A 27982-nucleotide genomic window follows, 5' to 3' on the forward strand; every position below is an offset into this window, starting at 1 on the left:
GGGGTCTACCAGGCTATAGGTTAACCAGGCTATAACAGGTTGGGGTCTACCAGGCTATAACAGGTTGGGGTCTACCAGGCTATAACAGGTTGGGGTCTACCAGGCTATAACAGGTTGGGGTCTACCAGGCTATAACAGGTTGGGGTCTACCAGGCTATAACAGGTTGGGGTCTACCAGGCTATAACAGGTTGGGGTCTACCAGGCTATAACAGGTTGGGGTCTACCAGGCTATAACAGGTTGGGGTCTACCAGGCTATAATAGGTTGGGGTCTACCAGGCTATAATAGGTTGGGGTCTACCAGGCTATAATAGGTTGGGGTCTACCAGGCTATAATAGGTTGGGGTCTACCAGGCTATAATAGGTTGGGGTCTACCAGGCTATAATAGGTTGGGGTCTACCAGGCTATAATAGGTTGGGGTCTACCAGGCTATAATAGGTTGGGGTCTACCAGGCTATAATAGGTTGGGGTCTACCAGGCTATAATAGGTTGGGGTCTACCAGGCTATAACAGGTTGGGGTCTACCAGGCTATCTCCACACAGCTCACATACCACAGATAGAACATCACTCCAGCTCACAGGTGAAACAGACTAAAAGTATTTAGTCAGCCACCAATTGTGCAAGTTCTCACACTTAAAAAAGATGAGAGAGGCCTGTAATTTTCATCATAGATACACTTCAACTATGACAGACAAAATGAGGAAAAAATCCAGAAAATCACATTGTAGGATTTTTAATGAATTTATTTGCAAATTATGATGGAAAATAAGTATTGTGTATATATATATATATATATTCTCAAATAAACTACAGGTAGTTTGAAAACTTGGCCTCATATTTCTGTCATGCTGCTTTGTTGACAATTCAAACCATAATGCACCTCGGGTATTCAGCCAATCAGCAGCCACCACTGCTTCTTTGTATCAAAAACTGTTGTGGGTATTCAGAGGTCATTGGGATTTATTATTTATTTAAGAGTTCAGTGGGTCCTCTTGATGCCAGATAGGAACATGGCCAAAGAGCGTGTGAAACCAAGCGTGCTTCCTAAATAGCACCCTGTTCCCTATATAGTGCACTACTTTAGACCAGAGCCCTATAGAACCCTATTCCCTATATAGTGCACTACATTAGACCAGAGCCCTATAGAACCCTATTCCCTATATATAGTGCACTACTTTTGACCAGAGCCCTATAGAAACCTATTCCCTATATATAGTGCACTACTTTAGACCAGAGCCCTATAGAACCCTATTCCCTATATAGTGCACTACTTGCGTGTGGTATATATAGAGTGGCATTTGGAACACAGTCCTAGAGAGGTAGCTCGTTAGCAGTAGCCGTCACATGAAAACATGTTGCATTGTGGAATCCATCGAAGACCAGCCTCAGCGTCTGACATGCTCAGTCAGCGAGTCCTCTTGATACGTGACAGGAAGTCAGCGAGTCCTCTTGATACGTGACAGGAAGTCAGCGAGTCCTCTTGATACGTGACAGGAAGTCAGCGAGTCCTCTTAATGCGTGACAGGAAGTCAGCGAGTCCTCTTAATGCGTGACAGGAAGTCAGCGAGTCCTCTTAATGCATGACAGGAAGTCAGCGAGTCCTCTTAATGCATGACAGGAAGTCAGCGAGTCAATCAACCAATCAGTGAATCCTCTTGATGCGCGACAGGAACATGGGCCCCCAAGTCTGACCCTGCTGTGGAACCACAAGTAGGCCTAACGAGGGGGTGTGGCCTAACGGGGTGAAGGTGAAGTGTTCCTGAAGTGGAAGGGCTAGCTCCTCCTCCAGGTCTTGAAGCTCCACCCCTGGACAGGTGTTTAGGACCGCCTCCACCACTTCCTGGTTCTCAGAGCGGGACAACGTGCAGGTGGAGTAGACGGCCACGCCCCCCGGACGCACCGCAGCCAGCGCAGACCTGGGGAACAGACAGGATGTGATGAGACAGGATGTGATGAGACAGGATGTGATGAGACAGATCAGTAACAGCTGGAGGAGGGCTGTGGATTGCTTTTTCAGGTTAAAGGTCAACATAGGCCTGGCCCAGGACTGTTTTTACACCCCCGGTATGTCTGTATGTAGGCCAGGTATGTCTGGATGTAGGCCAGGTATGTCTGGATGTAGGCCAGGTATGTAGGCCAGGTATGTCTGTATGTGGGCCAGGTATGTCTGTATGTGGGCCAGGTATGTCTGGATGTAGGCCAGGTATGTCGATGTAGGCCAGGTATGTCTGGATGTAGGCCAGGTATGTCTGGATGTAGACCAGGTATGTCTGGATGTAGGCCAGGTATGTCTGGATGTAGGCCAGGTATGTCTGTATGTGGGCCAGGTATGTATGTATGTGGGCCAGGTATGTCTGTATGTGGGCCAGGTATGTCTGTATGTAGGCCAGGTATGTCTGTATGTGGGCCAGGTATGTCTATGTGGGCCAGGTATGTCTGTATGTAGGCCAGGTGTCTCTGTATGTAGGCCAGGTATGTCTGGATGTAGGCCAGGTATGTCTGTATGTAGGCCAGGTATGTCTGTTTGTAGGCCAGGTATGTTTGGATGTGGGCCAGGTATGTCTGTATGTGGGCCAGGTATGTATGTATGTGGGCCAGGTATGTCTGTATGTGGGCCAGGTATGTCTGTATGTGGGCCAGGTATGTCTGGATGTAGGCCAGGTATGTCTGGATGTAGGCCAGGTATGTCTGGATGTAGACCAGGTATGTCTGTATGTGGGCCAGGTATGTCTGTATGTAGGCCAGGTATGTCTGTATGTGGGCCAGTTATGTTTGGATGTGGGCCAGGTATGTCTGTATGTGGGCCAGATATGTTGGTATGTAGGCCAGGTATGTCTGTATGTAGACCAGGTATATCTGTATGTAGGCCAGGTATGTCTGTATGTGGGCCAGGTATGTCTGTATGTGGGCCAGGTATGTCTGTATGTGGGCCAGGTATGTCTGTATGTAGGCCAGGTATGTCTGTATGTGGGCCAGGTATGTCTGTATGTGGGCCAGGTATGTCTGTATGTAGGCCAGGTGTCTCTGTATGTAGGCCAGGTATGTCTGGATGTAGACCAGGTGTGTCTGGATGTAGGCCACGTATGTCTGTATGTGGGCCAGGTATGTCTGTATGTGGGCCAGGTATGTCTGTATGTAGGCCAGGTATTTCTGTATGTAGGCCAGGTGTGTCTGTATGTAGGCCAGGCGTATCTGTATGTAGACCAGATATGTCTGTATGTGGGCCAGGTATGCCTGTATGTAGGCCAGGTATGTCTGTATGTGGGCCAGGTATGCCTGTATGTGGGCCAGGTATGTCTGTATGTGGGCCAGGTATGTCTGTATGTAGGCCAGGTATGTCTGTATGTGGGCCAGGTATGTCTGTATGTAGGCCAGGTATGTCTGTATGTGGGCCAGGTATGTCTGTATGTGGGCCAGGTATGTCTGTATGTAGGCCAGGTATGTCTGTATGTAGGCCAGGTATGTTTGGATGTGGGCCAGGTATGTTTGGATGTGGGCCAGGTATGTTTGGATGTGGGCCAGGTATGTCTGTATGTAGGCCAGGTATGTCTGGATGTGGGCCAGGTATGTCTGTATGTGGGCCAGGTATGTCTGTATGTGGGCCAGGTATGTCTGTATGTGGGCCAGGTATGTATGTATGTAGGCCAGGTATGTATGTGGGCCAGGTATCTCTGTATGTAGGCCAGGTATGTCTGTATGTAGGCCAGGTATGTCTGTATGTAGGCCAGGTATCTTTGTATGTAGGCCAGGTATGTCTGTATGTAGGCCAGGTATGTCTGTATGTGGGCCAGGTATGTCTGTATGTAGGCCAGGTGTGTCTGTATGTAGGCCAGGTGTGTCTGTATGTAGGCCAGGTGTGTCTGTATGTAGGCCAGGTATGTCTGTATGTAGGCCAGGTATGTCTGTATGTAGGCCAGGTATGTCTGTATGTGGGCCAGGTATGTCTGGATGTAGACCAGGTGTGTCTGGATGTGGGCCAGGTGTGTCTGGATGTAGACCAGGTGTGTCTGTATGTAGGCCAGGTGTGTCTGTATGTAGGCCAGGTATGTATATATGTAGGCCAGGTATGTATGTATGTGGGCCAGGTATGTCTGTATGTAGGCCATGTATGTATGTATGTAGGCCAGGTATGTCTGTATGTAGGCCAGGTATGTCTGTATGTAGGCCAGGTATGTCTGTATGTAGGCCAGGTATGTCTGTATATTGCCAAGCTGATTTCATAATTAAAGCATGAATTCATACCTGAGCAGTTGTGTCTGTAGTGTGGGCAGCCTGGCCCTCTCCCTCAGCCTCACAGCCCCATGCTCCTCCCCTCCTGGACCAGAGAACAGCCAGCTACGATCATTAGAACATGGAGCATCCAGCAGAACCTGGGGGGAGAGAGAACACTATTGGTGAGAACACTATTAAAATGACTAGTATTCTAATTCAATGAACACTAATGACACAACACAGGAAAGATCCCCAGCCTCATGGTCTCTAGCCCCTAAATCCATCAACCCCTTTCTGTTTCAAGAGGAGAAAGAGGAGAGAACAGAGAGGAGAGAACAGAGAGGAGAGAACAGAGGAGAGAACAGAGGAGAGAGAAGAGAGAACAGAGGAGAGAGAACAGAGGAGAGAGAGGAGAGGAGAGAACAGAGAGAACAGAGGAGAGAACAGAGGAGAGAACAGAGAGGAGAGAAACAGAGAGGAGAGAACAGAGAGGAGAGAGAGGAGAGGAGAGAGAACAGAAAGGAGAGAGAACAGAGAGGAGAGAGAACAGAGAGGAGAGAAGAGAGAGGAGAGAACAGAGGAGAGAGAACAGAGAGGAGAGAGAGGAGAGAACAGAGGAGAGAGAACAGAGAGGAGAGAACAGAGAGGAGAGAAGAGAGAACAGAGAGGAGAGAGGAGAGAACAGAGAGGAGAGAACAGAGAGGAGAGAAGAGAGAACAGAGGAGAGAACAGAGAGGAGAGAACAGAGAGAGAGAGAACAGAGAGGAGAGAGAACAGAGAGGAGAGAGAACAGAGAGGAGAGAAGAGAGAACAGAGAGGAGAGAGGAGAGAACAGAGGAGAGAGAACAGAGGAGAGAGAACAGAGGAGAGAGAACAGAGAGGAGAGGACAGAGAGGAGAGAACAGAGGAGAGAGAACAGAGAGGAGAGAACAGAGGAGAGAACAGAGAGGAGAGAACAGAGGAGAGAGAACAGAGAGGAGAGAAGAGAGAACAGAGGAGAGAGGAGAGAGAACAGAGAGGAGAGAACAGAGAGGAGAGAACAGAGAGGAGAGAACAGAGAGAGAGAGAACAGAGAGGAGAGAACAGAGAGGAGAGAACAGAGAGGAGAGAACAGAGGAGAGAACAGAGAGGAGAGAACAGAGAGGAGAGAGAACAGAGAGGAGAGAACAGAGAGGAGAGAACAGAGGAGAGAACAGAGAGGAGAGAGCAGAGAGAGGATGACTGTAATGTAGAGTCTCTGTGTGATGCTAAGTGACGTGTGATGCTAGCTGCTGAGGAGGGATGAGATAGGATGGGTTTTCCTCCGGTGGGTAGAGGCGTGGGCTCCTCTCCTCCACAGGGCCTCTCCAGTCAGTGAGACGGCGCTAATGAGAGCCACAGAGGAGAACAAGAGCTAATCCTATATGTGGGAGAGGAGATAAGAGAGAGGCAGGGCGGAGCGAGAGGAAGAGAGGCAGGGGGAGAGAGGAAGAGAGGAAGAGAGGCAGAGAGGAAGAGAGGCAGGGGGAGAGAGGAAGAGAGGCAGGGGGAGAAGAGAGGCAGGGGGAGAGAGCAGGGGAGAGAGGAAGAGAGGCAGGGGGGGGAGAGAGGAAGAGAGGCAGGGGGAGAGAGGAAGAGAGGCAGGGGGAGAAGAGAGGCAGGGGGGAGAGAGGAAGAGAGGCAGGGGGGAGAGAGGAAGAGAGGCAGGGGGGAGAGAGGAAGAGAGGCAGGGGGGAGAGAGGAAGAGAGGCAGGGGGAGAGAGGAAGAGAGGCAGGGGGAGAGAGGAAGAGAGGCAGGGGGGAGAGAGGAAGAGAGGCAGGGGGAGAGAGGAAGAGAGGGGGGGAGAGAGGAAGAGAGGAGAGGGAGACAGAGCACACAAATAATTATACCTACCTCGGCATAAACATCAACACTGCAGTTAACCCACTGTTCCTAGGCCAGTTAACCCACTGTTCCTAGACCAGTTAACCCACTGTTCCTAGACCAGTTAACCCACTGTTCCTAGACCAGTTAACCCCACTGTTCCTAGACCAGTTAACCCCACTGTTCCTAGACCAGTTAACCCACTGTTCCTAGACCAGTTAACCCACTGTTCCTAGACCAGTTAACCCACTGTTCCTAGACCAGTTAACCCCACTGTTCCTAGACCAGTTAACCCACTGTTCCTAGACCAGTTAACCCCACTGTTCCTAGACCAGTTAACCCACTGTTCCTAGACCAGTTAACCCCACTGTTCCTAGACCAGTTAACCCACTGTTCCTAGACCAGTTAACCCACTGTTCCTAGACCAGTTAACCCCACTGTTCCTAGACCAGTTAACCCACTGTTCCTAGACCAGTTAACCCACTGTTCCAAGACCAGTTAACCCACTGTTCCTAGACCAGTTAACCCGCTGTTCCTAGACCAGTTAACCCCACTGTTCCTAGACCAGTTAACCCACTGTTCCTAGACCAGTTAACCCACTGTTCCTAGACCAGTTAACCCACTGTTCCTAGACCAGTTAACCCACTGTTCCTAGGCCAGTTAACCCACTGTTCCTAGACCAGTTAACCCACTGTTCCTAGACCAGTTAACCCCACTGTTCCTAGACCAGTTAACCCACTGTTCCTAGACCAGTTAACCCACTGTTCCTAGACCAGTTAACCCACTGTTCCTAGACCAGTTAACCCCACTGTTCCTAGACCAGTTAACCCACTGTTCCTAGACCAGTTAACCCACTGTTCCTAGACCAGTTAACCCACTGTTCCTAGGCCAGTTAACCCACTGTTCCTAGACCAGTTAACCCACTGTTCCTAGACCAGTTAACCCACTGTTCCTAGACCAGTTAACCCACTGTTCCTAGACCAGTTAACCCACTGTTCCTAGACCAGTTAACCCACTGTTCCTAGACCAGTTAACCCACTGTTCCTAGACCAGTTAACCCACTGTTCCTAGGCCAGTTAACCCACTGTTCCTAGACCAGTTAACCCACTGTTCCTAGACCAGTTAACCCACTGTTCCTAGGCCAGTTAACCCACTGTTCCTAGACCAGTTAACCCACTGTTCCTAGACCAGTTAACCCACTGTTCCTAGACCAGTTAACCCACTGTTCCTAGACCAGTTAACCCCACTGTTCCTAGACCAGTTAACCCACTGTTCCTAGACCAGTTAACCCCACTGTTCCTAGACCAGTTAACCCCACTGTTCCTAGACCAGTTAACCCCACTGTTCCTAGACCAGTTAACCCACTGTTCCTAGACCAGTTAACCCACTGTTCCTAGACCAGTTAACCCACTGTTCCTAGACCAGTTAACCCACTGTTCCTAGACCAGTTAACCCCACTGTTCTAGACCAGTTAACCCCAGTTCCTAGACCAGTTAACTGTTCCACTAGACCAGTTAACCCACTGTTCCTAGACCAGTTAACCCCACTGTTCCTAGACCAGTTAACCCACTGTTCCTAGACCAGTTAACCCCACTGTTCCTAGACCAGTTAACCCCACTGTTCCTAGACCAGTTAACCCCACTGTTCCTAGACCAGTTAACCCACTGTTCCTAGACCAGTTAACCCACTGTTCCTAGACCAGTTAACCCACTGTTCCTAGACCAGTTAACCCACTGTTCCTAGACCAGTTAACCCACTGTTCCTAGACCAGTTAACCCACTGTTCCTAGACCAGTTAACCCACTGTTCCTAGACCAGTTAACCCACTGTTCCTAGACCAGTTAACCCCACTGTTCCTAGACCAGTTAACCCCACTGTTCCTAGACCAGTTAACCCCACTGTTCCTAGACCAGTTAACCCCACTGTTCCTAGACCAGTTAACCCACTGTTCCTAGACCAGTTAACCCCACTGTTCCTAGACCAGTTAACCCCACTGTTCCTAGACCAGTTAACCCCACTGTTCCTAGACCAGTTAACCCACTGTTCCTAGACCAGTTAACCCACTGTTCCTAGACCAGTTAACCCACTGTTCCTAGACCAGTTAACCCACTGTTCCTAGACCAGTTAACCCACTGTTCCTAGACCAGTTAACCCACTGTTCCTAGACCAGTTAACCCACTGTTCCTAGACCAGTTAACCCACTGTTCCTAGGCCAGTTAACCCACTGTTCCTAGACCAGTTAACCCCACTGTTCCTAGACCAGTTAACCCACTGTTCCTAGACCAGTTAACCCCACTGTTCCTAGACCAGTTAACCCACTGTTCCTAGACCAGTTAACCCCACTGTTCCTAGACCAGTTAACCCCACTGTTCCTAGACCAGTTAACCCCACTGTTCCTAGACCAGTTAACCCCACTGTTCCTAGACCAGTTAACCCCACTGTTCCTAGACCAGTTAACCCCACTGCTCCTAGACCAGTTAACCCACTGTTCCTAGACCAGTTAACCCACTGTTCCTAGACCAGTTAACCCACTGTTCCTAGACCAGTTAACCCACTGTTCCTAGGCCAGTTAACCCACTGTTCCTAGGCCAGTTAACCCACTGTTCCTAGACCAGTTAACCCCACTGTTCCTAGACCAGTTAACCCACTGTTCCTAGACCAGTTAACCCCACTGTTCCTAGACCAGTTAACCCACTGTTCCTAGACCAGTTAACCCCACTGTTCCTAGACCAGTTAACCCCACTGTTCCTAGACCAGTTAACCCCACTGTTCCTAGACCAGTTAACCCCACTGTTCCTAGACCAGTTAACCCCACTGTTCCTAGACCAGTTAACCCCACTGCTCCTAGACCAGTTAACCCACTGTTCCTAGACCAGTTAACCTACTGTTCCACTGTTCCTAAACCAGTTAACCCACTGTTCCACTGTTCCTAGACCAGTTAACCCCACTGTTCCTAGACCAGTTAACCCCACTGTTCCTAGACCAGTTAACCCCACTGTTCCTAGACCAGTTAACCCCACTGTTCCTAGACCAGTTAACCCCACTGTTCCTAGACCAGTTAACCCCACTGTTCCTAGACCAGTTAACCCACTGTTCCTAGACCAGTTAACCCCACTGTTCCTAGACCAGTTAACCCCACTGTTCCTAGACCAGTTAACCCCACTGTTCCTAGACCAGTTAACCCACTGTTCCTAGACCAGTTAACCCCACTGTTCCTAGACCAGTTAACCCCACTGTTCCTAGACCAGTTAACCCCACTGTTCCTAGACCAGTTAACCCACTGTTCCTAGACCAGTTAACCCCACTGTTCCTAGACCAGTTAACCCCACTGTTCCTAGACCAGTTAACCCCACTGTTCCTAGACCAGTTAACCCACTGTTCCTAGACCAGTTAACCCACTGTTCCTAGACCAGTTAACCCCACTGTTCCTAGACCAGTTAACCCACTGTTCCTAGACCAGTTAACCCCACTGTTCCTAGACCAGTTAACCCACTGTTCCTAGACCAGTTAACCCCACTGTTCCTAGACCAGTTAACCCCACTGTTCCTAGACCAGTTAACCCCACTGTTCCTAGACCAGTTAACCCCACTGTTCCTAGACCAGTTAACCCCACTGTTCCTAGACCAGTTAACCCACTGTTCCACTGTTCCTAGACCAGTTAACCCACTGTTCCACTGTTCCTAGACCAGTTAACCCACTGTTCCACTGTTCCTAGACCAGTTAACCCCACTGTTCCTAGACCAGTTAACCCCACTGTTCCTAGGGCCGTCATTGTAAATAAGAACTTGTTTTAACTGACTTGTCTAGTTAAATTAAAAAAGGCTGTGAAACATCTTCTATGCCATATTGAAAGGAACTTTAAGAACTCAACCTCCCAATTAGATCTGATGATTTGCCCTCTGTGGTTGTGAAATCTGGAGTCCCACTCACTAACCAAAAATGGGACAACAAAAAAAACCAATCTATTGAGACTCTGCAACAACAACAACAACAAACTTTGTCTACAAGTCAAAACCCAAAACATACAGAGCAGAACGAGGACTATAGCCGTACACAGAGACACACATGGCATCCAGGAGATCATGTGACTCTGAGGAAGTAGATAAAATAACTCCCTGTCAACCCGTACACAGGAGATCATGTGACAGGAAGTAGATAAAAGACCTCCCTGTCAACCCGTACACAGGAGATCATGTGACTCTGAGGAAGTAGATAAAAGACCCCTCTGTCAACCCGTACACAGGAGATCATGTGACAGGAAGTAGATAAAAGACCGCCCTGTCAACCCGTACACAGGACATCATGTGACAGGAAGTAGATAGAAGACCTCCCTGTCAACCCGTACACAGGAGATCATGTGACAGGAAGTAGATAGAAGACCTCCCTGTCAACCCGTACACAGGAGATCATGTGACAGGAAGTAGATAGAAGACCTCCCTGTCAACCCGTACACAGAGACAAACATGGCATCCAGGAGATCATGTGACTCTGAGGAAGTAGATAAAAGACCCCCCCAAACACGGACGACACTGGGACGATTATGCGCCGCCCTATGGGACTCCAGATCCCAGCCGGGTTGTGATACAGCCCGGGATTGAACCAGGGTCTGTAGTGACGCCTCTAGCACGGAGATACAGTGCCTTAGACCACCATGGAGTTTTTAACTTGTCTAAATTAAAAATATATATCTAAATTATTTTGCAAACAAAGATAAATGGTTCCCGTTACGCGTGAGTCCGCTACTGTATTCATACTGGCATATTGTCCTTCAACAGGAAACGTTCAGAATAGCTGCAGTGTGTCTTTCAACTGATCTGGGCTGTTGTGTTATTTACAGGCATTTGGTAGCAGTCAGGGGGGGGGGGACACCTGCAATAACATCTGCTAAACACACGCGCATATGTGACCTAATAAACGGGGTCTGATTTGATGTCCGTTCAGAGGAACAAGAGCGCCCCCTGCTGGAACTGCAGGTTAGAGACGGTCACTTCAGAGAAATTAAAACCTGGCTCTTCCTCAGTCCACGACTCCTTGCAGCCTGTCTCCTAGCCCCCTTCTTAAAACCTTTTGGAGAAACCAGTCTGAAGGGAGGGAGCGTCTCCTAACGGATGGGAAGGAAGCAGGTAAGGAGATAGGATGCACTGAGATGGAGCGTCTCCTATAGATACGGATGGGAAGGAAGCAGGTAAGGAGATAGGATGCACGACACACTGAGATGGAGCCCTTGTGTCTTCCCTCACCTTGTCATACATTCCGGCTTCACTCTGCCCAAAGATCCGTCCATCCTGATTGGACACGGTGACAGTGCTGCTCAGCGATTGGGGGATGAAGGATTCCAGGGTTTTGGCCAGCCAATCACGTCGGTGTGGGTCCATTTCATTACAACACAACAGGGCTGGAACACAACGACAGATAAGAGTGACTCAAGTTAACAATATAACGGTGTTAACCAGTCAGGGGGGAGGGTGGAACAGCCCATTAATGAGTTTAACAGGACCTGGGTTAGCAGTCAGGGGGGGTGGAACAGCCCATTAATGAGTTTAACAGGACCTGGGTTAGCAGTCAGGGGGGGGGTGGAACAGCCCATTAATGAGTTTAACAGGACCTGGGTTAGCAGTCAGGGGGGAGGTGGAACAGCCCATTAATGAGTTTAACAGGACCTGGGTTAGCAGTCAGGGGGGAGGGTGGAACAGCCCATTAATGAGTTTAACAGGACCTGGGTTAGCAGTCAGGGGGAGGGTGGAACAGCCCATTAATGAGTTTAACAGGGGGGGGTGGAACAGCCCATTAATGAGTTTAACAGGACCTGGGTTAGCAGTCAGGGGGGTGGAACAGCCCATTAATGAGTTTAACAGGACCTGGGTTAGCAGTCAGGGGGGGTGGAACAGCCCATTAATGAGTTTAACAGGACCTGGGTTAGCAGTCAGGGGGGAGGGTGGAACAGCCCATTAATGAGTTTAACAGGACCTGGGTTAGCAGTCAGTCAGGGGGGAGGGGGAACAGCCCATTAATGAGTTTAACAGGACCTGGGTTAGCAGTCAGGGGGGGGGAACAGCCCATTAATGAGTTTAACAGGACCTGGGTTAGCAGTCAGGGGAGGGGTGGAACAGCCCATTAATGAGTTTAACAGGACCTGGGTTAGCAGTCAGGGGGAGGGTGGAACAGCCCATTAATGAGTTTAACAGGACCTGGGTTAGCAGTCAGGGGGGAGGGTGGAACAGCCCATTAATGAGTTTAACAGGACCTGGGTTAGCAGTCAGGGGGGAGGGTGGAACAGCCCATTAATGAGTTTAACAGGACCTGGGTTAGCAGTCAGGGGGGGGGGTGGAACAGCCCATTAATGAGTTTAACAGGACCTGGAACAGTTAGCAGTCAGGGGGGGGGAGGGTGGAACAGCCCATTAATGAGTTTAACAGGACCTGGGTTAGCAGTCAGGGGGGGTGGAACAGCCCATTAATGAGTTTAACAGGACCTGGGTTAGCAGTCAGGGGAGGGTGGAACAGCCCATTAATGAGTTTAACAGGACCTGGGTTAGCAGTCAGGGGAGGGGGTGGAACAGCCCATTAATGAGTTTAACAGGACCTGGGTTAGCAGTCAGGGGGAGGGTGGAAGGAACAGCCCATTAATGAGTTTAACAGGACCTGGGTTAGCATTCAGGGGGGATGGAACAGCCCATTAATGAGTTTAACAGGACCTGGGTTAGCAGTCAGGGGGGAGGTGGAACAGCCCATTAATGAGTTTAACAGGACCTGGGTTAGCAGTCAGGGGGGGAGGGTGGAACAGCCCATTAATGAGTTTAACAGGACCTGGGTTAGCAGTCAGGGGGGGGGGGGTGGAACAGCCCATTAATGAGTTTAACAGGACCTGGGTTAGCAGTCAGGGGGAGGGTGGAACAGCCCATTAATGAGTTTAACAGGACCTGGGTTAGCAGTCAGGGGGGGGGTGGAACAGCCCATTAATGAGTTTAACAGGACCTGGGTTAGCAGTCAGGGGGGGGGTGGAACAGCCCATTAATGAGTTTAACAGGACCTGGGTTAGCAGTCAGGGGGGGGGGGTGGAACAGCCCATTAATGAGTTTAACAGGACCTGGGTTAGCAGTCAGGGGGAGGGTGGAACAGCCCATTAATGAGTTTAACAGGACCTGGGTTAGCAGTCAGGGGGGGTGGAACAGCCCATTAATGAGTTTAACAGGACCTGGGTTAGCAGTCAGGGGGGAGGGTGGAACAGCCCATTAATGAGTTTAACAGGACCTGGGTTAGCAGTCAGGGGGAGGGTGGAACAGCCCATTAATGAGTTTAACAGGACCTGGGTTAGCAGTCAGGGGGAGGGGGGTGGAACAGCCCATTAATGAGTTTAACAGGACCTGGGTTAGCAGTCAGGGGGGGAGGGTGGAACAGCCCATTAATGAGTTTAACAGGACCTGGGTTAGCAGTCAGGGGGGGTGGAACAGCCCATTAATGAGTTTAACAGGACCTGGGTTAGCAGTCAGGGGGAGGGTGGAACAGCCCATTAATGAGTTTAACAGGACCTGGGTTAGCAGTCAGGGGAGGGTGGAACAGCCCATTAATGAGTTTAACAGGACCTGGGTTAGCAGTCAGGGGGGGGAGGGTGGAACAGCCCATTAATGAGTTTAACAGGACCTGGGTTAGCAGTCAGGGGGGGGGGTGGAACAGCCCATTAATGAGTTTAACAGGACCTGGGTTAGCAGTCAGGGGGGGGGTGGAACAGCCCATTAATGAGTTTAACAGGACCTGGGTTAGCAGTCAGGGGGGGGGGGGTGGAACAGCCCATTAATGAGTTTAACAGGACCTGGGTTAGCAGTCAGGGGGGAGGGTGGAACAGCCCATTAATGAGTTTAACAGGACCTGGGTTAGCAGTCAGGGGGGGTGGAACAGCCCATTAATGAGTTTAACAGGACCTGGGTTAGCAGTCAGGGGAGGGTGGAACAGCCCATTAATGAGTTTAACAGGACCTGGGTTAGCAGTCAGGGGGGGGTGGAACAGCCCATTAATGAGTTTAACAGGACCTGGGTTAGCAGTCAGGGGGGTGGAACAGCCCATTAATGAGTTTAACAGGACCTGGGTTAGCAGTCAGGGGAGGGTGGAACAGCCCATTAATGAGTTTAACAGGACCTGGTTAGTTGGAACAGCAGTCACCTGGGGGGGGTGGAACAGCCCATTAATGAGTTTAACAGGACCTGGGTTAGCAGTCAGGGGGGGGGTGGAACAGCCCATTAATGAGTTTAACAGGACCTGGGTTAGCAGTCAGGGGGGAGGGTGGAACAGCCCATTAATGAGTTTAACAGGACCTGGGTTAGCAGTCAGGGGGGAGGGTGGAACAGCCCATTAATGAGTTTAACAGGACCTGGGTTAGCAGTCAGGGGGGGGGTGGAACAGCCCATTAATGAGTTTAACAGGACCTGGGTTAGCAGTCAGGGGGAGGGTGGAACAGCCCATTAATGAGTTTAACAGGACCTGGGTTAGCAGTCAGGGGGAGGGTGGAACAGCCCATTAATGAGTTTAACAGGACCTGGGTTAGCAGTCAGGGGGTGGAACAGCCCATTAATGAGTTTAACAGGACCTGGGTTAGCAGTCAGGGGGGGTGGAACAGCCCATTAATGAGTTTAACAGGACCTGGGTTAGCAGTCAGGGGGAGGGGGTGGAACAGCCCATTAATGAGTTTAACAGGACCTGGGTTAGCAGTCAGGGGGGGTGGAACAGCCCATTAATGAGTTTAACAGGACCTGGGTTAGCAGTCAGGGGGGGGTGGAACAGCCCATTAATGAGTTTAACAGGACCTGGGTTAGCAGTCAGGGGGGGGGTGGAACAGCCCATTAATGAGTTTAACAGGACCTGGGTTAGCAGTCAGGGGAGGGGGGGGTGGAACAGCCCATTAATGAGTTTAACAGGACCTGGGTTAGCAGTCAGGGGGGGTGGAACAGCCCATTAATGAGTTTAACAGGACCTGGGTTAGCAGTCAGGAGGGGGTGGAACAGCCCATTAATGAGTTTAACAGGACCTGGGTTAGCAGTCAGGGGGGGTGGAACAGCCCATTAATGAGTTTAACAGGACCTGGGTTAGCAGTCAGGGGGGAGGGTGGAACAGCCCATTAATGAGTTTAACAGGACCTGGGTTAGCAGTCAGGGGGGGTGGAACAGCCCATTAATGAGTTTAACAGGACCTGGGTTAGCAGTCAGGGGGGAGGGTGGAACAGCCCATTAATGAGTTTAACAGGACCTGGGTTAGCAGTCAGGGGGGGGGGGTGGAACAGCCCATTAATGAGTTTAACAGGACAGGGGGGGGTTAGCAGTCAGGGGGGGGGAGGGTGGAACAGCCCATTAATGAGTTTAACAGGACCTGGGTTAGCAGTCAGGGGGGGGGTGGAACAGCCCATTAATGAGTTTAACAGGACCTGGGTTAGCAGTCAGGGGGGGGTGGAACAGCCCATTAATGAGTTTAACAGGACCTGGGTTAGCAGTCAGGGGGGGGGGTGGAACAGCCCATTAATGAGTTTAACAGGACCTGGGTTAGCAGTCAGGGGGGGGGTGGAACAGCCCATTAATGAGTTTAACAGGACCTGGGTTAGCAGTCAGGGGGGGGGGTGGAACAGCCCATTAATGAGTTTAACAGGACCTGGGTTAGCAGTCAGGGGAGCAGTCAGGGGGGGTGGAACAGCCCATTAATGAGTTTAACAGGACCTGGGTTAGCAGTCAGGGGGGAGGGTGGAACAGCCCATTAATGAGTTTAACAGGACCTGGGTTAGCAGTCAGGGGGGGGTGGAACAGCCCATTAATGAGTTTAACAGGACCTGGGTTAGCAGTCAGGGGGGGAGGGTGGAACAGCCCATTAATGAGTTTAACAGGACCTGGGTTAGCAGTCAGGGGGAGGGTGGAACAGCCCATTAATGAGTTTAACAGGACCTGGGTTAGCAGTCAGGGGGGAGGGTGGAACAGCCCATTAATGAGTTTAACAGGACCTGGGTTAGCAGTCAGGGGGGAGGGTGGAACAGCCCATTAATGAGTTTAACAGGACCTGGGTTAGCAGTCAGGGGGGGGTGGAACAGCCCATTAATGAGTTTAACAGGACCTGGGTTAGCAGTCAGGGGGGAGGGTGGAACAGCCCATTAATGAGTTTAACAGGACCTGGGTTAGCAGTCAGGGGGAGGGTGGAACAGCCCATTAATGAGTTTAACAGGACCTGGGTTAGCAGTCAGGGGGGGGGTGGAACAGCCCATTAATGAGTTTAACAGGACCTGGGTTAGCAGTCAGGGGGAGGGTGGAACAGCCCATTAATGAGTTTAACAGGACCTGGGTTAGCAGTCAGGGGGAGGGTGGAACAGCCCATTAATGAGTTTAACAGGACCTGGGTTAGCAGTCAGGGGGAGGGTGGAACAGCCCATTAATGAGTTTAACAGGACCTGGGTTAGCAGTCAGGGGGGGGTGGAACAGCCCATTAATGAGTTTAACAGGACCTGGGTTAGCAGTCAGGGGGGAGGGTGGAACAGCCCATTAATGAGTTTAACAGGACCTGGGTTAGCAGTCAGGACCTGGGTTAGCAGTCAGGGGGGGTGGAACAGCCCATTAATGAGTTTAACAGGACCTGGGTTAGCAGTCAGGGGGAGGGTGGAACAGCCCATTAATGAGTTTAACAGGACCTGGGTTAGCAGTCAGGGGGGAGGGTGGAACAGCCCATTAATGAGTTTAACAGGACCTGGGTTAGCAGTCAGGGGGGGGGTGGAACAGCCCATTAATGAGTTTAACAGGACCTAGCAGGAACAGTTAGCAGTCAGGGGGGGTGGAACAGCCCATTAATGAGTTTAACAGGACCTGGGTTAGCAGTCAGGGGGGGTGGAACAGCCCATTAATGAGTTTAACAGGACCTGGGTTAGCAGTCAGGGGGGGTCAGGGGGGTGGAACAGCCCATTAATGAGTTTAACAGGACCTGGGTTAGCAGTCAGGGGGGGGGTGGAACAGCCCATTAATGAGTTTAACAGGACCTGGGTTAGCAGTCAGGGGGGTGGAACAGCCCATTAATGAGTTTAACAGGACCTGGGTTAGCAGTCAGGGGGAGGGTGGAACAGCCCATTAATGAGTTTAACAGGACCTGGGTTAGCAGTCAGGGGGGGGTGGAACAGCCCATTAATGAGTTTAACAGGACCTGGGTTAGCAGTAACAGGGGGGGGGTGGAACAGCCCATTAATGAGTTTAACAGGACCTGGGTTAGCAGTCAGGGGGGAACAGCCCATTAATGAGTTTAACAGGACCTGGGTTAGCAGTCAGGGGGGTGGAACAGCCCATGAATGAGTTTAACAGGACCTGGGTTAGCAGTCCTACCCTTAAGGGGTTAGCCCCTACACCTAACCTACACCCTAACCCCTACACCCTTAGCCCCTACACCCTAACCTACACCCTAGCCCCTACACCTTAACTCCCTTACCCCCTGCACCCTTAGCCCCTACACCCTAACCCCCTTAGCCCCTACACCCTAACCCCTTAGCCCCTACACCCTTAGCCCCTAACCCCTAACAGTGTAATGCTCCTGACCTGGGTCAGCAGTCTGTAGTATAGCCAAGGCCTTCCCTCCAGGAGCCGAGCAGAGATCCAGGACCCTGTCCCCCTCCTCTACCCCCAGGGCTAAGACAGGCAGCAGGGAGGCAGCGTTCATCAGGTAGTAGGGTTTCAACTGGCCCTGGCGGTGAGGAGGAGAGGGGTAACGCACTGGGGAGGGGTGGATGAAACACTGCAGGGAGGGGGGAGGAGGACCGGGGTGAGGGATGGAGCTAGGCTGAGTGGGAGAGGTAGGGTGAGGGCTGGGGTGAGGGATGGAGCTAGGCTGGGTGGGAGAGGTAGGGTGAGGACCGTGGTGAGGGATGGAGCTAGGCTGGGTGGGAGAGGTAGGGTGAAGCTGGGGGAGAGAGGAGTTAAGAGGCAGGTCTGTGTGGGGCAGTAGGCTGACGAAGCCTTGCCCTTGGAGGCGTTGTTTGACCTCTGACACCGCAGCAAAACGGTTGAGCATCACTCCATACTGCCAGCACCCAGGGTTCAACAACACCGCCCTGTAGGAGACAGGAGGAGAGGAGAAGAGGTTGAGCATCACTCCATCCTGCCAGCACCCAGGGTTCAACAACACCGCCCTGTAGGAGACAGGAGGAGAGGAGAAGAGGTTGAGCATCACTCCATCCTGCCAGCACCCAGGGTTCAACAACACTTTCCCTTTGTCAGGGAGGTGACCAAGAACCCGATGGTCACTCTAAACAGAGCTCCAGAGATCCTCTGTGGAGATGGGAGATCTTTCCAGAAGGACAACCATCTCTGCAGTACTCCACCAATCAGGCCTTTATGGTAGAGTGGCCAGACGGAAGCCACTCCTCAGTAAAAGGCCCATGACAGCTCGCTTGGAGTTTTCCAAAAGGCACCGAAAAGACTCTCAAACAAGATTCCCTGGTTTGATGAAATCAAGATTGATCACTTTGGCCTGAATGCCAAGCGTGCCAAGACTGGAGGAAACCTGGCACCATCCCTACGGTGAAGCATCACACTGCAGGGATGTTTTTCATAGGCAGGGACTGGGAGACTAGTCAGGATCGAGGAGAAGATGACCAGAGTACAGAGAGATCCTTGATGAAAACCTGCTCAAAACCACAGACTGGGGCGAAGGTTCACCTTCCAACAGGACAACGACCCTGACCACACAGCCAAGACAACACAGGAGTGGCTTATGGACAAGTCTCTGAATGTCCTTGACATTCATGAGCGGCCCAGCCAGATCCCGGACTTGAACCTGGTCTAACATCTCTGGAGACCTGAAAATAGCTGTGCAGCGACCCTCCCCATCTAACCTGACAGAGCTTCAGAGGATCTGCAGAGAAGAATGGGAGAAACTCCCCAAATACAGGTGTGCCAAGCTTGTAGCGTCATACCCAAGAAGACACGAGGCTGTAATCACTGCCAAAGGTGCTTCAACAAAGTATTGAGTAAAGGGTCTGAATACTTATGTGAAAATGTGATTTCAGGTTGTTTTTTTAAATACATTTGTCTAAACCGGTCATTATGGGGTATTGTGATGTCATTATGGGGTATTGTGATGTCATTATGGGGTATTGTGATGTCATTATGGGGTATTGTGATGTCATTATGGGGTATTGTGTGTAGATTGATGAGGCATTTTAGAATAAGTCTGTAACATAACAAAATGTGTGTGTGTGGGGGGTCAATGTGGTCTGAATACTTCCAGAATGCACTGCACAACTTTAGAGGGGTTGGCACCCCCCCCTTGGGTTGTGCCGTGGCGGAGGTCTTTGTGGGCTATACTCGGCCTTGTCTCAGGATGGTAAGTCGGTGGTTAAAGATATCCCTCTAGTGGTGTGGGGGCTGTGCTTTGGCAAAGTGGGTGGGGTTATATCCTTCCTGTTTGGCCCTGTCCGGGGGTGTCCTCGGATGGGGCCACAGTGTCTCCTGACCCCTCCTGTCTCAGCCTCCAGTATTTATGCTGCAGTAGTTTATGTGTCGGGGGGCTAGGGTCAGTTTGTTATATCTGGAGTACTTCTCCTGTCCTATATGGTGTCCTGTGTTAATTTAAGGATGCTCTCTCTAATTCTCTCTTTCTTTCTCTCTCTCGGAGGACCTGAGCCCTAGGACCATGCCTCAGGACAACCTGACATGACTCCTTGCTGTCCCCAGTCCACCAGGCCGTGCTGCTGCTCCAGTTTCAACTGTTCTGCCTTATTATTATTTGACCATGCTGGTTATTTATGAACATTTGAACATCTTGGCCATGATCTGTTATAATCTCCACCCGGCACAGCCAAAAGAGGACTGGCCACCCCTCATAGCCTGGTTCCTCTTTAGGTTTCTTCCTAGGTTTTGGCCTTTCTAGGGAGTTTTTCCTAGCCACCGTGCTTCTACACCTGCATTGCTTGATGTTTGGGGTTTTTTTAGGCTGGGTTTCTGTACAGCACTTTGAGATATCAGCTGATGTACGAAGGGATTTATAAATACATTTGATTTGATTATACCAGGACAAATAGGGAACACTGTGCCATTTGGGAAACAGACTACAACAGAGTTCCCATCCGATTTAAGTTCAGAACAACGATTTATAATATAGTTATTGGCACGTAATGCTGCATAGACTGTATAAAAGGATAAGAGGACGAGGTGAACGCGTACATACCTTGCAGACGGCCATAGGGGGCCAAGTTCATGACCGTATTGTTGGTCAAAACGGTCCAATATGACTTTACACACCCGTTTCTGTTTCTCGGGTCGGGAAGGAACCTGTGAGTTTTGAGGAAGACGTCTAGATTCAAACAGGAGGACGGCTGATGAGTGTGTGCGTGTGTGTAACTAAAAGTATAACTAATCTAATCATTTATTTGATCAAATAACCAACAGTGAATTTGTCCTGGTTAATACCAGAAACAAATAACCCACACACGTATTGTCTGCTGGTCCTATACGTGTATTCGTATGAACCAACCTTACCCGTTCGGTCGGAACAGTTCGCTCCTCTCTCGACAGGTCCTGTCCACGGTCGGAACCGATAACGGAGTTGCACGACAGTAATCTCAGACATTTCGACGACTGAGAATGTCTCCACCGTAGAATAATTAACTCTCTCGAGACTAAACGTCTAAACATTTCATAAATAAATCAGAATTAAATCAATTTAAGCAAACGGTTGACTGACATTTCGTTCCGTGTTCTTCTTTAGACATGTCCGTCTCTTATAATTTACCCCCTTCTCCTTGGCTATTTTAAACTCAGTTCCCCTCCCTAACATCAAGCAACATTGAGACCCAAAGATTTTGGAATAGATACGGGTACAAATCGTACACAACTACTCATTCAAGGGTTTTTCTGTATTTTTACTATTTTCTACATTGTAGAATAATAGTGAAGACTTCAAAACTATGAAATAACACATATGGAGTCATGTAGTAACCAAAAAAAAAGTGTTGAATGAAAAATATATTTTATATTTGAGATTCTTCAAAGTAGCCACCCTTTGCTTTGACGACAGCTTTGCACACTCTTAGCATTCTCTCAACCAGCTTCACCTGGAATGTTTTTTTCCAACAGTCTTGAAGGAGTTCCCACACATGCTGAGCACTTGTCGGCTGCTTTTCCTTCACTCTGCGATCCAACTCATCCCAAACCATCTCAAATTGAGGTGAAGCCGGGTGATTGTGGAGGCCAATAGAGTTTGGAATAGAGACAAGGGTACAAATCATATACGCATTTATTAGCATTTTATAACAAAAAAAATGTACAAGGTAGAAAATGTGACTATGAAATCCCAAGAATGCAGCCGTGTGACTAAAGTAACATGTTATGGAAATGTACAAGATACATTCACATGGTAAGGTGATACCAGGACAAGACCGACCCCGTGACCCCCTGACCCCGTTCACATGGTAAGGTGATACCAGGACAAGACCGACCCCGTGACCCCCTGACCCCGTTCACATGGTAAGGTGATACCAGGACAAGACCGACCCCGTGACCCCCTGACCCGTTCACATGGTAAGGTGATACAGGACAAGACTGACCCCCTGACCCCGTTCACATGGTAAGGTGATACAGGACAAGACTGACCCCGTGACCCCCTGACCCCGTTCACATGGTAAGGTGATACAGGACAAGACTGACCCCGTGCACATGGTAAGGTGATACAAGACATGACTGACCCCCTGACCCCGTTCACATGGTAAGGTGTGGCCTACAGTCAAACAATAAAAGGACATGATACATCTAGTGTAGAAACGGGGTCAGTCTCTATGCAGAGTAGAAACGGGGTCAGTCTCTATGCAGAGTAGAAACGGGGTCAGTCTCTATGCAGAGTAGAAACGGGGTCAGTCTCTATGCAGAGTAGAAACGGGGTCAGTCTCTATGCAGAGTAGAAACGGGGTCAGTCTCTATGCAGAGTAGAAACGGGGTCAGTCTCTATGCAGTGTAGAAACGGGGTCAGTCTCTATGCAGAGTAGAAACAGGGTCAGTCTCTATGCAGAGTAGAAACGGGGTCAGTCTCTATGCAGTGTAGAAACGGGGTCAGTCTCTATGCAGAGTAGAAACGGGGTCAGTCTCTATGCAGAGTAGAAACGGGGTCAGTCTCGATGCAGAGTAGAAACGGAGTCAGTCTCTATGCAGAGTAGAAACGGGGTCAGTCTCTATGCAGAGTAGAAACGGGGTCAATCTCTGGACCAGAGTAGAAACGGGGTCAGTCTCTATGCAGTGTAGAAACGGGGTCAGTCTTGATGCAGAGTAGAAACGGGGTCAGTCTCTATGCAGAGTAGAAACGGGGTCAGTCTCGATGCAGAGTAGAAACGGGGTCAGTCTATGCAGAGTAGAAACGGGGTCAGTCTCTGGACCAGAGTAGAAACGGGGTCAGTCTCTATAACTATAACAGACTGTAGAGTACAGTATGTAGTGACTATAACAGACTGTAGAGTACAGTATGTAGTGACTATAACAGACTGTAGAGTACAGTATGTAGTGACTATAACAGACTGTAGAGTACAGTATGTAGTGAGTATAACAGACTGTAGAGTACAGTATGTAGTGACTATAACAGACTGTAGAGTACAGTATGTAGTGACTATAACAGACTGTAGAGTACAGTATGTAGTGACTATAACAGACTGTAGAGTACAGTATGTAGTGACTATAACAGACTGTAGAGTACAGTATGTAGTGACTATAACAGACTGTAGAGTACAGTATGTAGTGACTATAACAGACTGTAGAGTACAGTATGTAGTGACTATAACAGACTGTAGAGTACAGTATGTAGTGACTATAACAGACTGTAGAGTACAGTATGTAGTGACTATAACAGACTGTAGAGTACAGTATGTAGTGACTATAACAGACTGTAGAGTACAGTATGTAGTGACTATAACAGACTGTAGAGTACAGTATGTAGTGACTATAACAGACTGTAGAGTACAGTATGTAGTGACTATAACAGACTGTAGAGTACAGTATGTAGTGACTATAACAGACTGTCTTTAAAAAAATCAAGTATGTCGAGAATAAAGTCTGACTTCCAAATAGTAGTATGTAGCAGTATGTACCTACTTTATCATGTAGTGACTATAACAGACTGTAGAGTACAGTATGTAGTGACTATAACAGACTGTCTTTAAAAAAATCAAGTATGTGAGAATAAAGTCTGACTTCCAAATGTAGTGCACCTATTTATCATGTAGGGCACTACTTTATCATGTAGTGCACTACTTTATCATGTAGTGCACTACTTTATCATGTAGTGCACTACTTTATCGTGTAGTGCACTACTTTATCATGTAGTGCACTACTTTGTCATGTAGTGCACTACTTTGTCATGTAGCGCACTACTTTATCATGTAGCGCACTACTTTGTCATGTAGTGCACTACTTTGTCATGTAGTGCGCTACTTTACCATGTAGTGCGCTACTTTACCATGTAGTGCACTACTTTATCATGTAGTGCACTAAGGATGCATTGAAAGATGTCTTTATCACAGACAGTACACCCTATAATACTGATATTATCAGCAGGGGGAAAATAAAACAGGGCCTAAACAATAAAATGGTTTCAGCCTCCAGGTTGAGGATGTTTTAGTCAGACTAAAAACAGGATGAGACCAACGAAATAACTGCAATGCAAAGTTATACACACACACACCGAGTATACTAAACATTAGGAACACCGTAATATTGAGTTGTACTCTCCCCCCTTCCCCTTCCTCCTCCCCCTCCCGATCAGAACAGCTTCGATTGGTCGGGGACTTCACAAGGTGTGGAAAGGGTTCGAGTTGTACTCCCCCCTTCCCCTTCCTCCTCCCCCTCCCGATCAGAACAGCTTCGATTGGTCGGGGACTTCACAAGGTGTGGAAAGGGTTCCAGTTGTACCCTCCCCCTTCCCCTCCCCCTCCCGATCAGAACAGCTTCGATTGGTCGGGGACTTCACAAGGTGTGGAAAGGGTTCCACAGGGACACTGGCCCCAATGTCGACTCCAATGCTGTTCTCACGGTTGTGTCATAATTAGCCGGATGTCGTTTGGATGGTGGACCATTCTTGATACACACGGGAAAACTGTTTAGCATGAAAAACCAGCAGCTTTGCAGTTCTTGACACAAACCGGTGCAACTGGCTCTTACTACCATCCCCTGGTAAAAAAAAGACAATTAAAATCTTCTTGTCTTGTAACATTCGCAATCTATGTCGCCAATTGTCTCAAGGCTTGAAAATCCTTCTTTAAACCTGTCTCCTCCCCTCTTCATCTACATGTCTCCTCCCCTCTTCATCTACATGTCTCCTCCCATCTTCATCTACATGTCTCCTCCCCTCTTCATGTCTCCTCCCCTCTTCATCTACATGTCTCCTCCCCTCTTCATCTACATGTCTCCTCCCCTCTTCATCTACATGTCTCCTCCCCTCTTCATCTACAAGTCTCCTCCCCTCTTCATCTACATGTCTCCTCCCCTTCATCTACATGTCTCCTCCCCTCTTCATCTACACTGATTGAAGTGGATTTAACACGAGACGTCAATAAGGGATCACCTGGTCAGTCTGTGTCACAGAAAGAATAGGTGTTCTTAATGTTCTGCATACTCAGTGTGTTTGTGTATATATACACACACACACACACACACACACTACATGACCAAAAGTATGTGGACACCTGCTCATCAAACATCTCATTCCAAAACCATGGGCTTTAATATGGAGTTGGACCCCCCTTTGCTGCTGCTATAACAGCCTCCACTCTTCTGGGAAGTCATTAATATGGAGTTGGTCCCCCTTTTCTGCTATAACAGCCTCCACTCTTCAGGGAAGTCATTAATATGGAGTTGGACCCCCCCTTTGCTGCTATAACAGCCTCCACTCTTCTGGGAAGTCATTAATATGGAGTTGGACCCCCCCTATAACAGCCTCCACTCTTCTGGGAAGGCATTAATATGGAGTTGGTCCATTAGATGTTGGAAACATTGGTCCCCTTTGCTGCTATAACAGCCTCCACTCTTCTGGGAAGGCTTTCCAATAGATGTTGGAACATTGCTGCTATAACAGCCTCCACTCTTCTGGGAAGGCTTTCCACTAGATGTTGGAACATTGCTGCTATAACAGCCTCCACTCTTCTGGGAAGGCTTTCCACTAGATGTTGGAACATTGCTGCAGGGGAACTTGCTTCCATTCAGCCACAAGATCATTAGTGAGGTCGGGCACTGATGTGGGCGATTAGTCCTGGTTCACAGTCGGCGTTCCAATTCATTGTCATGCTGAAACAGGAAAGGGCCTTCCCCAAATTATTGCCACAAAGTTGGAAGCACAGAACCGTCTAGAATGTCATTGTGCTGTAGCGTTAAGATTTCCCTTCATTGGAACTAAGGGGCCCACCCAGTCACCCTCCGTCTCTCTCCAGGGCCCACCCAGTCACCCTCCGTCTCTCTCCAGGGCCCACCCAGTCACCCTCCCTCTCTCTCCAGGGCCCACCCAGTCACCCTCCCTCTCTTTCTCCAGGGCCCACCCAGTCACCCTCCGTCTCTCTCCAGGGCCCACCCAGTCACCCTCCGTCTCTCTCCAGGGCCCACCCAGTCACCCTCCCTCCTCTCTCTCCAGGGCCCACCCAGTCACCCTCCCTCTCTCTCCAGGGCCCACCCAGTCACCCTCCCTCTCTCTCCAGGGCCCACCCAGTCACCCTCCCTCTCTCTCCAGGGCCCACCCAGTCACCCTCCCTCTCTCTCCAGGGCCCACCCAGTCACCCTCCCTCTCTCTCCAGGGCCCACCCAGTCACCCTCCCTCTCTCTCCAGGGCCCACCCAGTCACCCTCCCTCTCTTTCTCCAGGGCCCACCCAGTCATCCTCCCTCTCTCCAGGGCCCACCCAGTCATCCTCCCTCTCTCTCCAGGGCCCACCCAGTCACCCTCCCTCTCTCTCCAGGGCCCACCCAGTCATCCTCCGTCTCTCTCCAGGGCCCACCCAGTCATCCTCCGTCTCTCTCCAGGGCCCACCCAGTCACCCTCCCTCTCTTTCTCCAGGGCCCACCCAGTCATCCTCCCCCTCTCCAGGGCCCACCCAGTCACCCTCCCTCTCCAGGGCCCACCCAGTCACTCTCCCTCTCTCTCTCCAGGGCCCACCCAGTCACTCTCCCTCTCTCTCTCCAGGGCCCACCCAGTCACCCTCCCTCTCTCTCCAGGGCCCACCCAGTCTCTCTCCCCCTCTCTCTCCAGGGCCCACCCAGTCACCTCCCTCTCTCTCCAGGGCCCACCCAGTCACCCTCCCTTCTCCAGGGCCCACCCAGAAATCACCCTCCCTCTCTCTCCAGGGCCCACCCAGTCACCCTCCCTCTCTCTCCAGGGCCCACCCAGTCACCCTCCCTCTCCAGGGCCCAATGGAGGAAGAGAGAGGAGGAGGAAGAGGAGGCAGTCACTAAATTCTCCATCTCTCTCTCCAGGGCCCACCCAGTCACTCTCCCTCTCTCTCTCCAGGGCCCACCCAGTCACCCTCCCTCTCTCTCCAGGGCCCACCCAGTCTCTCTCCAGGGTTGGACAGTCCGCTCCACCATCGTAGTCCTGTGAGCTCGTGGGCCGACGGTGGCGGTGGCTCCTTGGTCTTGGGAGCATCATCTCGGCTGGTGGTGGAGTCTGTAGACCTCTACACAGCACGTACTTTGAAAAGAAACCAAAGAAACTGTCATTTTTTTTTTGGTGGTGAGGTGTCAGGTCAAAGCCTAATAGAAATGCCTGAAGAGGACAAATAATGTTGTTTGAATTGAAGGTTGGGCTTGGGGATGGGATAAACCAATCAGGTAAGGAAGGAGGAGCCCGGTGGAGGGGAGGGGCTAGGATATGACATCATGAGTGTCGCTGTTAGGTTGTTGTTGACGGTTGGCCACGGGAGGGAGGGGCTTGCCGAAGAACTCTGAAAAAGAGAGAGAGGAGGAGGAAGAATGGAGGAAGAGAGAGGAGGCAGGAGGGACAGGATCAAAAGAGGAGGAGGCTGTTATAGCAGCTGTAACTTAAATTAGTTCTATATAACATAGAGACTAAGGCTATATACTTATAGCTGTAAGGCATATAACTATAACTAACTATAGGCATAACTATATAACATAACAACTAATATAACTATAACTATACTATAACTAACTATATAACTATAACTATACATGTAGGATGTAACATAGGATCATAACTATAACTATGTATAACTAACTATAAACAGCCCATAGACAGGAAGATGACCTGATCACCAGAGTAACAGACATGTAGGACGTAGGATCAACAGAGATACAGGAGGCATGTAGGAGGATCAACAGAGATACAGGAGGCATGTAGGATGTTCAACAGAGATACAGGAGGCATGTAGGATGTTCGTAGGATCAACAGAGATACAGGAGGCATGTAGGATGTTCGTAGGATCAACAGAGATACAGGAGGCATGTAGGATGTTCGTAGGATCAACAGAGATACAGGAGGCATGTAGGATGTTCATAGGATCAACAGAGATACAGGAGGCATGTAGGATGTTCATAGGATCAACAGAGATACAGGAGGCATGTAGGATGTTCATAGGATCAACAGAGAGACAGGAGGCATGTAGGATGTTCATAGGATCAACAGAGATACAGGAGGCATGTAGGATGTTCATAGGATCAACAGGATCAACAGAGATACAGGATGGCATGTAGGATGTTCATCAACAGGATCAACAGAGATACAGGAGGCATGTAGGATGTTCATAGCATCAACAGAGATACAGGAGGCATGTAGGATGTTCGTAGGATCAACAGAGATACAGGAGGCATGTAGGATGTTCGTAGGATCAACAGAGAGATTTAATCCAACTTCCATCAGACAAAGAAGACAATTACAATATGTTTTCAGAGGAGATGGAGTCAATATAACTATAACTATAACTAACTATATACAATATATATAATG

The 27982-nt window shown here is 49.7% G+C and overlaps 2 protein-coding genes across 7 annotated transcripts in view; both read right to left on the bottom strand.

Annotated features, from left to right (window-relative positions):
- Positions 1–718: 718 nt before the first annotated feature.
- nsun3 (NOP2/Sun RNA methyltransferase 3) lies at positions 719–20799 on the bottom strand. 3 transcript variants are annotated; one of them, XR_010464638.1, is made up of 7 exons: positions 20538–20799; positions 20227–20330; positions 17598–18187; positions 11296–11450; positions 4244–4371; positions 1201–1917; positions 719–1104 (listed from the first exon to the last, which is right to left on the bottom strand). XR_010464638.1 is itself a non-coding variant. In XM_065022124.1 (6 exons), the coding sequence occupies exons 1-6, from the start codon at positions 20691–20693 to the stop codon at positions 1644–1646; spliced, it is 1329 nt and encodes a 442-aa protein (XP_064878196.1). In that variant the 5' UTR covers positions 20694–20799; the 3' UTR covers positions 719–1643. The 3 variants fall into 3 exon arrangements, 2 of the variants coding, with proteins under 2 accessions (XP_064878196.1, XP_064878195.1); XM_065022124.1 differs by having other exon boundaries at positions 719–1917; positions 17598–18109; XM_065022123.1 differs by having other exon boundaries at positions 719–1917.
- Positions 20800–26480: 5681 nt separating this feature from the next.
- Positions 26481–27982, bottom strand: part of arl13b (ADP-ribosylation factor-like 13b) — a 39941-nt gene continuing 38439 nt past the window's right edge. For 2 of the 4 annotated variants that reach the window (XM_065022129.1, XM_065022138.1), the window contains one exon: positions 26481–26707. In XM_065022129.1, coding sequence (XP_064878201.1) covers positions 26694–26707 — 14 coding nt within the window. In that variant the 3' untranslated portion in view covers positions 26481–26693. Of the gene's footprint in view, positions 26961–27982 lie in introns of all 4 variants that reach the window. The other 2 variants (XM_065022134.1, XM_065022126.1) reach the window with 1 other exon arrangement.

The sequence above is a fragment of the Oncorhynchus nerka genome, linkage group LG2 (assembly GCF_034236695.1).
Source record: "Oncorhynchus nerka isolate Pitt River linkage group LG2, Oner_Uvic_2.0, whole genome shotgun sequence".
NCBI classification, from domain to species: domain Eukaryota; kingdom Metazoa; phylum Chordata; class Actinopteri; order Salmoniformes; family Salmonidae; genus Oncorhynchus; species Oncorhynchus nerka.

Bases quoted from the DNA above. Each gene is read 5' to 3' on its own strand.
- nsun3 (XM_065022123.1), bottom strand. From the start codon at position 20,693: ATGTTTAGACGTTTAGTCTCGAGAGAGTTAATTATTCTACGGTGGAGA. The intron at 4,372-11,295 runs GTGAGGGAAGAC...CTCTCCCCCCAG, and splicing joins AAGCCGGAATGTATGACAAG to GTTCTGCTGGATGCTCCATG. The intron at 1,918-4,243 runs GTATGAATTCAT...TCTGTTCCCCAG, and splicing joins CTACAGACACAACTGCTCAG to GTCTGCGCTGGCTGCGGTGC.